General features: G+C 42.3%; 1 protein-coding gene across 1 annotated transcript; it reads left to right on the top strand.

The window, feature by feature from the left end:
- Positions 1-11,125: 11,125 nt before the first annotated feature.
- Positions 11,126-15,141, top strand: LOC134183682 (uncharacterized). The gene is made up of 5 exons (XM_062651268.1): positions 11,126-11,509; positions 12,078-12,316; positions 12,383-12,469; positions 14,871-14,944; positions 15,001-15,141. Exons 1-5 carry the CDS (start codon positions 11,126-11,128, stop codon positions 15,132-15,134), a joined length of 918 nt encoding a protein of 305 aa, XP_062507252.1. The 3' UTR covers positions 15,135-15,141.
- The last annotated feature ends 149 nt before the right edge of the window (positions 15,142-15,290 follow it).

Genomic DNA, 15,290 nt, shown 5'->3' with positions numbered 1-15,290 from the left:
CCACAACAGAACATACAGGAGGTGATTTCCCAGGTAACACCATCAAGCACAAAGGGGCAAAAACAGAAGCGGTCTCCAAATTGGTCATATGCTGAAATTAGCCTTCTGCTAGAGATCTGGAGGGATGACAATGTTCAAAATCGTTTACTAGCTGATGGACGCAACCTGTTTGGGAGAAAGTGGCAGCTAAGATGGTGGAAAACGGTTATCAACGTACAGGAGAGCAGTCCAAAGAGAAACTTCACCAACTGGAGAAGAAAACTCTGAAGATTCTTGTCTGGAATACAGCATTTTAGATAAAGTACTTAGTACTTATAGTGCAAGGCCTGCCATTGAGCCATTCTGCCACATTGAATCTCAGAAGGTGAATCCAACTGAATCCAATACTGAACTCAATTCCAAGCAGTGTGGTGATAGATGAAACCCACCATTTGAAATCTCGTTTCCCAACATCATTATCATCATCATCCATGTCATCCGAAAAAAAAGAGTAGTAAGAGAGCTAGAAAAGGGGGTTGCAAGAGTTTCAAGATGATACCATATTGCTGGCAAGAACTAAAATAACGGACTTGATGTCCAAAATTGATGAGAAGTTTTTAATTTCTTGGCTAAGCAAAGGGAATATGATGAAGTACGAGAGAGGCAATTGCAGCATCAGCTGCAGATTCAGGAGAAACAAGACAAGTAGTTTCTTGAAGTTGTAAAAATCTTAAGAAACTAATGACAAATAAGAGACATGACACGTTGGCATCTAAAAGTTTTAGAGTTGTGAACATGTTTTCATGGTGTTTGATGTGATCGTAGTGTTAGCATGTACTCAAGCTGTGAGATTATTTTGTGCTCCATTAGTAATAATTAGCTAAGTTGTTAGATTATTTTCTGGTTTATTGGTAATGATATGATATATTGTAATTTGAGATATATTTCAAACACTACCAAGTTAGACACATCTCTTGTTAATTTGTAAGGTGTCTCTTTGAAAGATTTATTCCATGTGTTTAATGACCAGAAAATATTACTCAAATGAAAATTATCGTTTCCGGTTGTCTAACTTGTGTTAGGAAAGGGCAATCATGGAGAGCCACTACTCAAATATCCTACCTATCCATAGCAAACAGTTGCCACAGATATTTAACTACGAAGGCGATCATACCTCTTATTCATGCTTATACCCTGCATGAGTTATATCCCCAGGTGCTCCCGCGCTTACTCTCGCTCTCGCAATAGATTTAGCACTTCACTCTCTTTAGAATTTGTCTTACGAAATCACGTGATATGAAGTGCAGACGTGCTGCTAGAAACGAGACTTCTCTAGACAGCACACGCATACCCTGCACGCGTTATCATTGTAGCAGTGCAAGGGCGCAGTGCAATAGAACCAGCACATTACAAGCGGAAGTCATACTCCAGTCATTTCCATTTTGCCTTTCTCAACAGAAAATGACCCCGATCTACATTCTAAGATCTGCCGATTTCGTGATTTTGTGGTGACAGAAGACAGGCAGACAGATACAAAAACAAACCAACTACTTACTCCGCTTGTGCATGAACTCTGGGTATATTAGCCTTGTATCAGACCCCCTTCCTCTATCCTGTCCAGTTCCCGTGTGACACTAAACAGCGCCAGTGTAGCAACAGATTCGGTCAATCTCCCTGTTGCCCCGCTAACTAATTTAGACAAAACGTTTTCGCCCGCGCCGCATCTTCTCAGACGCCGAAATTTACAAATTCGGTAAAATAGATGCAACGGTTCCACCAATTTACAAAAAAATTGCTAGGCATTAGCGTCACACACCTATCTAAACACCCTTTGATTCACGCTGTTTCAATTGCTAAGCGCTGTGTTCATGTTTCTACAGATCACTTGACACTGCCTCGCGGATCCGACTAACAAAGTCACGCGTGTTAGATTCCTTCTTGAGAGCGCACGCTAAGCTGCACAAGTCTTTTGTTGTACAGTGGTACTTGTAGAACAAAAGACCCACTAGCAGCTGTACAAATGACAAAAACGTAGAACAAGCTCTTGGTGTAAGAAGGAGCTACAAAACCAAATCCTAGGAAAGAAGCGTCCAGATGTCACTGTCTATATGATTATAATCAAGGCAAAAAGTTACTGTTGGACATGACAGTTACTCATCCCTGGGCACTGCATAACATCGGATCGAGCAAAACGATATCAGGGTATGCTGCATCTTCAAAGAGCGATCAAAGAATAGCAAGTATCTGTCTGCAGCAATAGACCTAGGACACTTGTTCCGACCTTTTGCATTGGAAGTGTTTAGCTATTGGGGTGCTGAGAGTATTAACACTTTGAAGGAGGCTGCCAGTCTCGCGCCAGCAGCACAGGGCATGTCTTACGGTGACTTTGCAAACTATTGGCGGCGTCAATTGGCAGTCTGCCTTCAGAAAGGAAATGCAAATATGATTCATAACAAGGTTGCAGCAATTATAGCGCAGACTCCAGTAGATCCTAATTCGATAAACAATATCGAAGCAAGACATGCAGTATCGATTTTACGTAAATTAGTGTCATTCTTGCGTGTTAGTGTTGATGTAGAGTAGAGGTTGTATTTGTGTCTACATAGCATATGGTAGTTTGCTTAGCGACTGATTTGATGGTTATAGATCATATTCTGTATCTACGTTGAAGATTTATTTCAAATATATGTGTGAGAGAGAGAGAGAGAGAGAGAGAGAGAGAGAGAGAGAGTGCGGTACGAGACTAATATGAAGACCTAACTGCTTCATCACATAATTTATATAACCGATGATCGCTTTTCCATGAAGCAATCTTCAAATGTTTGTAGCACATGAATGAAAACAAAAACCAACATACCTATTGCAAAGTGCGCAGATGGGCTGGATTGCTTGCCTGTCCAAGATATCGGTCGAGCCCTGTCGTTTTCCTTGTCCTCTTCTGTCTTTCTTTCCGGTTAGTACACATCACCATCAGAAGTTCTAGAAAAATATTGTTATTGTTAATTTTGTAATTACTAGAACACAAATTGAAAAATGTTGTTGGCGAGCTACTGTCATATCGAAAGGTCTTGACTACCTCCTGGATACCTCGTAATACATTTTGCTATATTCCCACTACCCATACCACTATTCTCTACCACTTTTGCTTGCGCTATTGTGCATGGTCTAAGGCTTTGAGCCGTCGGTTGTGGTATTTGATGTAGGGTGTGTATGTGTGTCTGGAGGTGGCAAGATGTGTTGTAACGGGCATAGAACTAGTAGCTATGTATCTCGAACGAAGTGTAAACCATGTTTTTGCTTGTCATGGTTGTCCAAACATCGCAGTATTCGCGGAAGATGAAAACACGCATAGTGTACGACTCTAGCTAGAGAAGGATAAAAAATGCAGAAGAAAGAGATAAGCACATAGATTCGAATTGTCTGCTATTATACACTATATGTGTAGCAGGGTAGTCGAAACATAGTTAGTACTATTCGCCCAAGAAAGAAAAACGCGCATTGAGTCGATTTTAAAACTACTAGATACAGATCGAGATATATGGCCCTCGTTGTGTTGACCAACCAGTAGATTGCCATATGCTTCTACAGAACCTTTACGGAAAAATTTAGTGAGCGATATTTTCTTTGTGGATTTCGCACTGGTCGGGCGTCTTCATTCCTTCAAACAGACCCGCAATTCGTATCCGACGTATTCGTGAAAGATCTGTAACTGCACGTGAGCCTTCCTTTCCAAGGACGACGTGCATGTTCAACACAAGATGCGGCGGACATTGTATACGCACACAACGTCGACCAGCGAATGGTACGTGCAAACCATTAATATAACAATCTAAACGTACTGTTAGTATGGAATCGGTCAGAGCATTCGGACTACTCGAAGGACTTAAAAGACTAGGGAGACTTGGAATACTTGAACGCACGAAGAATAAAATGCAAGTGTGCATCGTGCATGGCCATCCACCTCTGGAACGTAGAGTGTGATTCCAGATATACGTGTGTATAGGAAACCATTGGAGGCATTCTAGGCTAGAGAAGAACGAGAATATCCTGCAAAACTACAAACGTGCATTCGCGCGCGCGCGCGCGCCAGCAGAATGACAAGAAGAACCCAATCCCCTACTTGTTCTGGTTGCCACGGTTGATGGGGCGAATGTGTCCTTCGATACAGTATATTCCATCTACCTTCCACCATACGGCAAACCCTAAAATTATATGTCGGGTTGGGATTATACTGCATGGAGTGCATTTGAGACTACTCGTGTTGTCTGGACAAGAGAATCCTGAAATTTACGGAATACCACCTCGCACTCGCCAGGAAGCAAATCCACAAAACCAAATATATGAAAATTATAAAGAAAACGACAATAGTGCTGGTAGAATTTGCCTATATTCCATCCGGCCAACCGCAATGTGCAGCGCGACAGTTGGTACGAACAATGCCTGCTAGAATGAGCTGGAGTGCAAGAAACGCTCGTCAACAATGTAGCCAACTATTGCTTATGCCCTAACAAACGTCTGGAAGAATCCTTTGCCCATCCGGACGGACAAATCAAAGTATCTATATACAAATGGGATGCTCTCCCAAAATGTCACATCAGTGTATAGCCAGAAGTGCCGTCGAGGCAGCGCAAAAGATGTCGACAGGTGAAGAACCCCTATTCTGTGTGCACCGCATTGCCAATCAGTACAAGCAGATTGCAGATGCAATTCCCTTCAATTTATTTCTCTAGAAAACGGCAAGACTCTATATGCGGTATATTGAGGAAACGCCAGCACAGGAAAAATCTGTGGTGTCCCCAAGAAGTACAAAATGCAGAATGTCGAAGTCTTGGAAAGAAATACGTACCCGTGTGGGTGTCTGCCTTTGGCTTTGTAGGTATACGGATCCATTCCATGGCACTCGACCAACAGGGGAGGACGTGCACAAGACTATCTGTATAATGATACCAAAACCTTGAAAGAACTGCATTCTTGGCCCACTCCAAATGTTCATTCGCTAAACAAGATGCAAATGTGCTCGACCACTCGACGGGATTCGACCAATCGACGGAATCAGACCGATTGCGGACACAGACTTAGTCCGTTGGCAGTGGAATAGAAGGTGCATGCTAGCAAAGAGTAATTAATTGTAACTTTCGTTTTCCATAGAAGAAGTACCAGCCAAACAAAAGGTTTGTATGCTCTGAGCCTGTACTCGAGATAGAGGTAGACATCTCAAAGCAGACTCCTCAAAGAAATCCAACTCCTATTAGCAGAGAACAATTGGCGGGAGGCCGTAGACACATGCAGACGAAAGCGTCTGGATAGAGTAGAACAAACTCGACTGTACACAGATCGAGAAAGGACGAAAACAAGCTGCACTATATCTCAAAGAAATAGACTAGTAGAAAACCATTATGGCAGTAAAGGTGGAAAATACACAAATCACTGCAATGTGCGTCAGAAATATTTTACGGAGAATGATGGTATTGATGCTAAAAATAAAAGAATAACAGACAGACAGACAGACAGACAGACAGACAGACAGACAGACAGACATCGCTGTCTTTGATGTGGGCTCAGGCACCAATGTAGAACTTGATGTAGCCGTGGCTTATACAGACACATTGCCCCAAGCTTCTAAGAAGGAGGGAGCAGCTGCTGCAAACAGGGAGAACAGGAAGTTAACCAAATATGGTCAAAGTCACTCTCCTTGCTGCACCTTCCTTGATACTTGTTCCACTTGTGTTTGAGCATTTTGGCCATTGGGGAGAACGAGCCACTAGATACCTACAGGAATTATCAAACAGGTCGACGGATGATGATGATGGGAATAAAAATGCTAAAGAGTTCATGTGTTACTGGAGAAAACGATTCTCAACAGCGCTACAACATCCCAATGCTAAGACTACTGCAAGGAAACTATCACGCCTTTTATCTATGAGTTCTAGCAATGTAAAGAAGTATCATACTCAGTTTTGCGTACATTATTTTGCGCGGGGTATTGACCCTATTGGGTCTCTGGAACATTTTAAATAGTTTTGTTAATAGCATTCATTTATGAGAATATATGAAAAAGACAGACAGACCGACAGACAGACAGACAAGCAGACACTACAACGTCGCAATGCGAAAGTCAGTCTCGGACAAAGTCATTAGCATAGCGAGATTAGAACGTCAAAATGTAGTTTGTTCACTATTTTGTATGATTCAGGACCGTAATGGTCCTATTGTGTTAGTGCTAAGTTGCTCATAATGTAAACATTTGATTTAAATGGAAAATATATGCATTGAGACAAACAGACAGACAGACAGACAGACAGACAGACAGACAGACAGAGAGGCAGGAAGGCAGGAAGGCAAACAGACAGGCAGGCAGACAGGCTGTTACATTGCACATCAACTCTACTACTAGTCCATGTAACAACTGCAAACTTTATCAATAAAAACACAGTAACAAGTCAATGAATAAAAGCTGGATCCCTATCGTATACACCATTGAAATATTACACTTAGATAACTTTCTTAGAATAACATGAGAGTTACAGACAGCAGTTTATGCCATTTATCTCTAAAGGCTGCTTCAATGAAAATACCATTTTCATCTTTCAACTCTATTTGAGATTTTGTTTAGATACTCTTCAGCCATAGAGCTCCCGCAGCCAAAGTGCTAAAAAACACAAGAAAATGCGCAATGTATTAGACCCTGATAGAGGTCGCTGTTGTTCATATTTCTTCATCTTTCTTTGTTCCCTCATATCAAATCAGCTGCATATCCTGATTTTTCTGCAACAAGTTGTAGGATGTCTTGAGAAAGTAAGAGAGCCGTTCAAATGTCCAGATCTGCAGTGGAATGTTCATTGAGACGCATACTGCTATATCAAGGTAATTTCTTGAGTCAGCATACCTATTTCTAAGCTCATTGAAAGGAAGCGCTTAAACCATCGAAACATTTAGGCCAAGTCAAGACAATTGTACTGTGCTGCCAAACTGGACCATCGCCAAACTTACAACATGGTAACCCTAATTGCCAAGACTAGCGACACAGTCACACTTAGTAAAGATTAGAGAAAATTACAAGGAATTTTGAGTCTGAAGAAAGCTGCTAACCAAATTCCGAATAATTCCGAAAATTCCGAACACATTTTGGTACTGAAAAACACCTTGCAGCCATAAACCTGCTTCACTTCATGACATGATCTTTGCTGCATGTTTGGCAGAAGGTGGTTACACAATGCATGTTGCCGCATTCCCTTCAGTAATATCGGAGCTCAGGCAAAAATTTTGTAGTTTTACTAGATAAGCTCGGACAAAAACTGAGGTATAAGTGCCTTTCCATCTGATGGTAATATCATGTATATACGGTAAATAGTACCGAGTAAGCTTAGTGCCCTTATGCTGACTACTCCCTTACTGCGGCCGGTGCATGTTTTCCTGTAGTAATTAAAACGTTGGATGGCAGATAACTTGTGGAGAAACCGCGAATGAGCATCCCGTCTGCAGTTTTCACTCTTAATTATGTCTTTAGGCAGTGTCTACCACATTCACGTTCAAGAGAACGCATAACAGAGTAGATGCACGTACGCACTGCAGTGATTATAGTCTAGAACCAAGCCTGGTCTAGAAAGTAAAATCATGTCATTTGCTAAATTCTTTGCCCAAACATTTATATATATATATATATATATATGTCCTATAAACTAATGTCTAATTACACCTGTCCGAATGTCTAGTCACGCCGTGAGTGTGGGACGTCATAAAGTTACTGACGTCATATCCGCTTTTAGTCGTTTGTGCCCCCTTCAGCCAAACTCTGGATCCGCCGCTAAGATCTATGTTTAAAATATATGCTATTTGACAGACAGACAAACAGACAGATTATCTTGTTCTTCGATAAAGCACTATTGCATGATCTAGTCACAAAAAGGCAACAGTTCTGGAATTTTTAAATCAACAAACTTAATGCTGAATGACTCTGTTATGTAGGAAGTCCTCTACTCTACACTGCTCATGAGTCAACTTTAGACACTTTTCTACTGATCACTCTTGCATTGAATCTCTTTATACACACTGATATCTGATGTCTCCACCTGTTCCGGAAATCAGCTTCTTGTTTCGACCTATCAAATCGCTGACCTCCTTGTACACAGACAGACAGACAGACAGACAGACAGACATTGTCAACTGTTTGACTCTTAGTCGTAGTTAGAGACCTCTTGGGTCTCAGTTGTCTTAGAACTTGCTGATTTTAGCGTGCTGTAGTCTGTAATAATGTCTTATATAAGAATATATGTATTGACAGACAGACAGACAGACAGACAGACAGATAGACAAACAGACAAATGACAAACAGATCTCCAGACAGCAAATGAGACGAGCAGAGCACCAGACAGACAAACAGATTAGTTAATAAATAGTTATTGTAAGACCCTGTCAGGGTCAACTGTAGTGTATCGTGTATTAGACTTTTAGCTAAGAGTTGCGTAGTTTGATTTAGCTTGTAATAGTTCTGATTTAGCCTGTAATAGTTCCGATTTATGAAAATATATTTCTTTGACCAACAGACAGACAGTCAGACAAAAAATAAAGAAGTCTTTCTTTTGAGAGGAAGATGAGAAGCAATCTGCATTAGACCCTTAATTAATAGTTTCGGTAGCATTTTAGTTATGTACGTTTCCAAATGTAGCTGGATTAGAGTAGAGTAAATTATTGTTGCAGTATGTACCTCTAGAGCTTGTATTGTAGCATTTGTAAAAAAATTGAATATGACAGATAGACAGACAGACCACTAGCTGACACTGGGTGCTTTAAATTGCACGTAGTATAGCTGCTTTTAGAGTTTTAGAGTTTCTCCAAGTTTGTTTTGAGTTTAGTTTACTAGTAGTTCACAAACAATGATACTAGTTAGACAGCATATATAGTTATTTGCATTGCGGAAATTATAGATAAATGTTCGAATAAATGTGATTGACAGACAAACAGACAGGCAAATGGGAAACAAATAAACAGACAGACAATAGACAAACAGACAGAAGAAGTAGACAGGTATTAATTAAATCGGGTACATGTCTAGATAATATCAACGAGTTCCTTTGTCCTCGTAACTACCCGCTTCGTGTGTGCTGGGTCAGTCGATCATCGTCATCATCATCATCATCATCATCATCATCATCATCATCATCATCATCATCATCATCATCATCATCATCATCATCATCATCATCATCATCATCTCTCTCAGCTAGTCTACACACAGAATGAAGGACGTCTCTACTTTGCAAATAGCACATAGCCGTGAACGGGTCCTAGACGCAGGCGATAATTTTTGCACTGACAGAAATCTTCCAACGCAATCAACGTGACGTTGATGAGCATTCACTCCGTTTGCAACAAACAAAGCTACGGCAAATTTTTTAGCTAAGCAAGGACAAGTTTTGTCGAATTTCACGTGCACTGTGTGATGATCATACTTTGCAGTCGATTTGTTAGACTACATGTACACCACCTAAGCGTGCGTGCGCTACACAGTGGTAGAAGAACTAGGTCGGAATTCGCAAACGGCACTTCGAGAGACTCCAACAAACTACGTCTAGCAGAATAAAACTTTGCAGCTACTTATACGGCTTACAGAATCTTGAACAGTCGATAGTAGAACATTTAGGGCTCCTGAGCACGAATCACACCACTATTGCACTATACTGCGCATGTACGACTCGAGGTGTCGGTGTTCGCTTGTCCCAGGTTTCCTACCTAGATCTCAATACTGCTGTGTGAATATGAAAAATGAAATAGAAAGGTACTGTACTTTTGGTGAACACAGACATCGTATATGTCAATTTATTTTTGCTAGATCTAGCTAGCTAAAATAAAACTGGAAACTACTTTCGATTTTATTTAGGGGCAAAAACTTAATTCCAAATCGTGCTGTAGTACAGTGCGGGACAACATAAATGCCCGCGCGCGCGTGAGGTCAGAAAAACGCGCGTAATTTGAATTTGCCTAAACGGTCTCACTTCAAACTTTGCACATTTCTCTACTAATAGTTCGTGTATATTATCTCAACGTAAATAAGATATCAAAGTGCGTCTTCCTATTAAAGGAATGAAAAGACTCGGCCGCCTACTAAATTTATGTTTCTCTACGAAATATGCATAGTTTGCCGAAAGTCGATAATATTGCTCATTGACATTGGTAATATAATGTTCTAACAATCTGCCGTTGTGAATTTCTAAATTCTATTGTCTACTCGAGATATTAATTAACCAAATGAGGCTCCAAAAGAGAATACACTCTGGAGCCTATCATTTTCTCATTTCGACCCTGCTGACACCGAAACTTCATCTAGAGCATCTAGACGCATTGGACTAAAAAACGTTCGAAACCGTTTTCGAATATTCGTCCATTTAGTTGTTTGGCAACTGTTTATTTGCTTACAACATTTCTATAGCTAACACAACCTATTGATATTGATTGAACACAACTCATAAATCTAACAGCAAATAATCATCTAGCAGTCAATAAACGCAACAACGCAGCTGCAGCGGCGCTCATGACGGTTTCTGATGGCTAGCTGCCTGTGAACAAACTCAAACAGCAACAACGACAGCATCTTCAGATCGTCAGACGCTAGAGATCTTACCCACTCATCCAAACTATCCTAAACGTAGCTGTCCGAGAAAGAATCTGAGCTCTGATCGACACTGTCAGGAGCTAAGAAGCCCCTATCTAGAGATGAAGCTGTCGCCGTCGAGTTCCCGAAATGGGCCCCTGTCCCATGATGTTTTCGTCCTCTTCCGTTTCGCTGCCACGGCTAGCATTCGAGATTGAACCTACTTCTTACTCCAACGCGTGGAGTCCATGGCGATAGCAGAGACGGGAGTGGCAGATTTAGCGTAATTACGGCGTTGTCAGGCCATTGTCCAATCACCAAACAGCCACGCCTATATAGTAGCCAATCATTGAACAGAACGCTAACTTCGTTTTTCTCATAGCTACAACCACGTGGGATAACACCATTTGATAGCTAGCTCGCGCTACGGCGAATATTCGCATGTGTGGGATGGGCTAAAAATACGCAGGACGAAATTTTTAGCGCACGTTAAAGTTTTTGTGAGCCACTCAAAAACAATGTGAGCATGCTCATAAATGCGTATCCCGGATATTCGACATGTTCCGGCATCACGTGCGGTACTACCCGGAAGCCAACTCACATCTCACTCAGTTTGAGGGCTTCACACCTCTCCGCGACCTTCTCTGGGATATACCTAACATGTCTGCGGTCGACATACAGCTAGTAGACGCCGATCGACGCAGCAACTCAGCCAGCAGACGCACTGGCAAGAGAAAGGCCCGCCCATTGGCTGGTGGCCTCTCTGAATGCAGAACGGCCAAGAAGTATCCAGTCGAGGCATCGCCTTTCAAGCTGGCGGACAACTCAGCTGAGGTGTTCAAGTCGCAGGAGGAGCTCGACGAGGCGCTCGAAGGCCTGAAATCGCGAGAGGAGAAGCTGGCCGAGCTCATCGATACCTACAGTCCGCCTCACTTTCTTCTGGTAAGCATCCGTGTTTGCACGGCGCTAACTCGGTCGTCTGCAAACGCGCTGGTGTCAGCGACAAGCATCTGTCGTGATGCGAAATCCCGCCCACCGGGCGTTGCAACAGGAAAAGGGGGCGGTGTGTGATGAAAGGGGCGGTGTGTGATGATGAATGGGGCGGTGAGATGTGTGTCCATGTGTATGATTCACTTTGTAGAACGAAACCAACTCTCGTTACTCTGCAATATATCAGACCTGGCAACTTTTGAAACGCGAAAAGCGTGAGACAATGCAAATGACCACACTTACGCCAAATTGATCTGATCTCTCTGTTGGACAAATCTACACTCGGTCTTGCTACTTTTAAGATTTTTTGGTTTGGTTTGGTTTCTACCGTTACGTCATAGCAGCCGCATATCCAGACTCTGTATATCTTACCCGCCGCGTCATAGTGGGGTCTGGGTACGCGAGACCAATTAAGGGTCTGATGAGTACAAGTGATTCAATGTTGAAGTGCGCGAGTCTCACCCGTGATTCGTGAGAGTTAACAGGCCTGAAGGCATATCGGTGTGTTTGTTTGTCGTAGGGAGAGGCCGGTGAGCCGTTTGAGTATCTCTGTCGCAGTCTCATCGAGCACCAGATCTCGTCGAAATCCGCGCAGACGATCTGCTCCAAGTTCATGCTCCGATTCGGCTCGGAAAAAGAGGGACGCTTTCCGACGCCGTCGCAGGTGTGCAAGGGAACCGACGACGAGTTGAAGGCGGCCGGTCTGAGCGCTCGCAAGATGTCGTACATTCAGGATCTTGCGAGGAAGTTTGACAGCGGGTGAGGGTCATATGTAGGTTGAGATGGACGAGTGGGATGGGTGGCGAGTATTGTTGTCTGTTGCAGTGAAATTGACACCGAAATGTTGATGAATACGGGAAATAACGACTGCCACAAGATTCTGACGCAAGTGAAAGGCATTGGGACGTGGATGTGAGTGTGAAGTTGGAAAATGATTCTCGTGTGTGACTCTGTATAGCGTTTATTCGGATTGGTCTCCTTTTATAGCTTAAGTTATGGAATGTTGAATCTTTGTTTGGTTGGTTCGTTGCTGTTGCTGTTGTTGTTGTTGTTGGTGGTGGTGGTGTGTGTCTGTCTGTCTGTCCGTCTGTCTCTCTGTGCGTGCGTTCATGTGTGCTTGCTTGCTTGTGTGTGTGTGTGTGTGTGTGTGTGTGTGTGTGTGTGTGTGTGTGTGTGTGTGTGTGTGTGTGTGTGTGTGTGTGTGTGTGTGTGTGTGTGTGTGTGTATTGTCTAAAGTGTGGAAAATACGGAATTATTTTGGCCTGGACAGACTGAGTGTATGTTGGACATTCTTGTATGGTGTTACATGTATAACTAAGTGCCTCCCTACTGCAGCCATTTTGCATGTAATTTTTACAACCAACTTCCAAGGGAGAAATGGCGTTAAAGGCAGCTGAGGTTTTCTCTGGATAAAGCATGCTAGGAGGCACCCAAGTTTATGAAATTAACAGTTACACCATTGGACAGGCCATCGCATGCTAAGAGATGAGGTTTACACTATCATATATCAGGGTTCTCCCTAAAGCATGGTGCAGTGCCACACTGAGAAATCCCAGCCACATGACCAAGTACAATCGCGCGTAAAGAAAAACAAGGGAAGATCTGCGTTCTAAGTGACTGCGAAAGTTGTTATTAGAAGGCTAGTCACTGAAGAACGGATTCATGGTCAACCACTTACCTCTTCCACTTTCGAAGTCAATGTAGAACGTCCCGACGTTTCGTTTCCGCGAGAAAGGTCTGGAATTTTGAGGCTATGCAGATGTCTGCATTAATGTGTGTGTGCGTAAACGAACAGGGAGATGAAGAGGAAAGTGGCAGGTTCAATAACTTCATTCTTTCCCATATTGGGGCGAAAGTCAGAGAGCATGTCCCGAAGGGACAGAAGCTAAAAGTAACGAGCCAGAGGAAACCAGTTCCAGTCAAGCGGATCAAGGAGCTCTGCCTCAGGCTGACCGTAATAAGTCACAGTCTGACTCTGCCGCTCTCGACGACAGTACGTCTAACTCCAAGTCTTCAAAGCACAAACAAGGTCAATATGACCCGGATTGGGAGAGGCAATACCCTTGGGTGTATCCAATGAGTGATGGAAAATGAATGTTTTGTAAACTATGCCAGCGCTTTAACACATGCAATGAACACAATTTGTCCACCATTTTTTATCTTTTACCTTGTGTCTTGCTGCGTAAAGATGTTCTTGCGCGACATGCTGATTCTCTTATGGATAGATCAGCTGTATTCCAAGAGCAGGAGCGTCTAGCATCCTATCATAATCATGGGATTGTCCAAGCACTTAGTTTGAAGTCATCAACAATATTATTAACTAGCAAAGGTCTTGGTATCTGAGCGTCTGTCGCAGAAAGGGACATGTCTTGCAACTACCGTCCGTCTCCGCCATGCTATTTTGAAATCCTGGGGAGAACCCTGTATATGCGTACCGATGGCTGTTTTGTCCAAACACATCCGAACCTGGTGCAGTATTTGGTCGGACAAACAACACATTTGGTGGGACATTGTCCTATGTCCTACCGTTATTTTCCACACTGGGACTCTATTCCCATGTAACTGCAAATATCAAACAGATCATTAAAAACCCACTCACTGTTATCTATCTACCTTGACAACAATCGAGAGAAAATCAAGTGTCCAGTCACCAAGCCCAAAGTTACATTTAGCTGGTGGTACTACTACACCCTTGCTATGGACACTGAACACATCTGTAATAGTCATTGACTCAACAAGACAACTAGAGACGTTTTATGCACATATTTGAGAAAAATTCCAATCAGTGTGTGCAAGGAATGATAATACAGCCACATTAGATCTGGCAATCACCTCAAAACCATAATAATATTGCCTCAGCACAATTGCTCGTGCAATTGTATTATTGCCCAGCATAATTGCTCGTGTAATTGTATTATTGCCTCAGCACGATTGCTTGTGTAATTTGTTGGGTGTAATTGTTGGATGTCGGGTCATATCTCATGGTGGCACATTAGTACAACAACACTACAACAATACTATACGGGCAGAAGGATCACATACCAAGGTGGACATAGACAACAAACCTACAGAATATATGAAACTATTAATCATTTTTGCGTTTGTATTGTGGTAAGACTGACAGGTTTGTAATGGCAGTGATGTATACAAGCCCGACTGAATTAGAGTGTTCATCTTTGAAAATGTATTTATTAAACATGATCCTTTCCAACATTGAATTGTCAATGCCAATTTGCAAATCCCTACTAATAATTAATGTATGTACCCTTATTGCTTGTTCGCTTTGATTTTATGGATCTCATCTCTTTATTAGTGTCGACATGTTTCTACTTTTCTGTCTCAAGCGTCAAGATGTTCTCCCACTAGCTGATTTGGGAGTGAGACGAGGTACATCAAACACAACTTGTACTCCATTTTGGTCATGTTTTGTCGGTTTTTTTCAGGTTTTCAGCAGTTCTTTAATTTGCCAGCTCTTCCTCCTCCTGAGCAAATGCTGCTCCTAGCAAAGAAATGGGAGCCGTACCGATCAATTGGCACATGGTACATGTGGCGTCTGGCAGCGGCAACCCTTCAGTAATATCCTAGAGAATCTATTCTTGATGCATCCTTTTCTATCATCGTGTTTCTTATTTTCTCAATCGTGACACTTTGGTAATCAAAACCAATCTGTATTTTTCTACTATTATGTGATAACTGAGAATTGCTTGTCAGTGTCCTGTTTGTGGGTCATATT

Source organism: Corticium candelabrum, chromosome 8, assembly GCF_963422355.1.
Source record: "Corticium candelabrum chromosome 8, ooCorCand1.1, whole genome shotgun sequence".
In the NCBI taxonomy this organism is placed as follows: domain Eukaryota; kingdom Metazoa; phylum Porifera; class Homoscleromorpha; order Homosclerophorida; family Plakinidae; genus Corticium; species Corticium candelabrum.
The sequence above is the reverse complement of the archived record's forward strand: the minus strand, read 5'-3'. Positions and strand labels throughout refer to the sequence as shown.

What these genes read in the sequence shown, in the direction of transcription:
- LOC134183682 (XM_062651268.1), top strand. Translation starts at nt 11,126, where the DNA reads ATGTTCCGGCATCACGTGCGGTACTACCCGGAAGCCAACTCACATCTC. An exon ending in GTCCGCCTCACTTTCTTCTG is followed by an intron (nt 11,510 to 12,077) that starts GTAAGCATCCGT and finishes TGTTTGTCGTAG; the next exon opens with GGAGAGGCCGGTGAGCCGTT. An exon ending in TGATTTGGGAGTGAGACGAG is followed by an intron (nt 14,945 to 15,000) that starts GTACATCAAACA and finishes GGTTTTTTTCAG; the next exon opens with GTTTTCAGCAGTTCTTTAAT.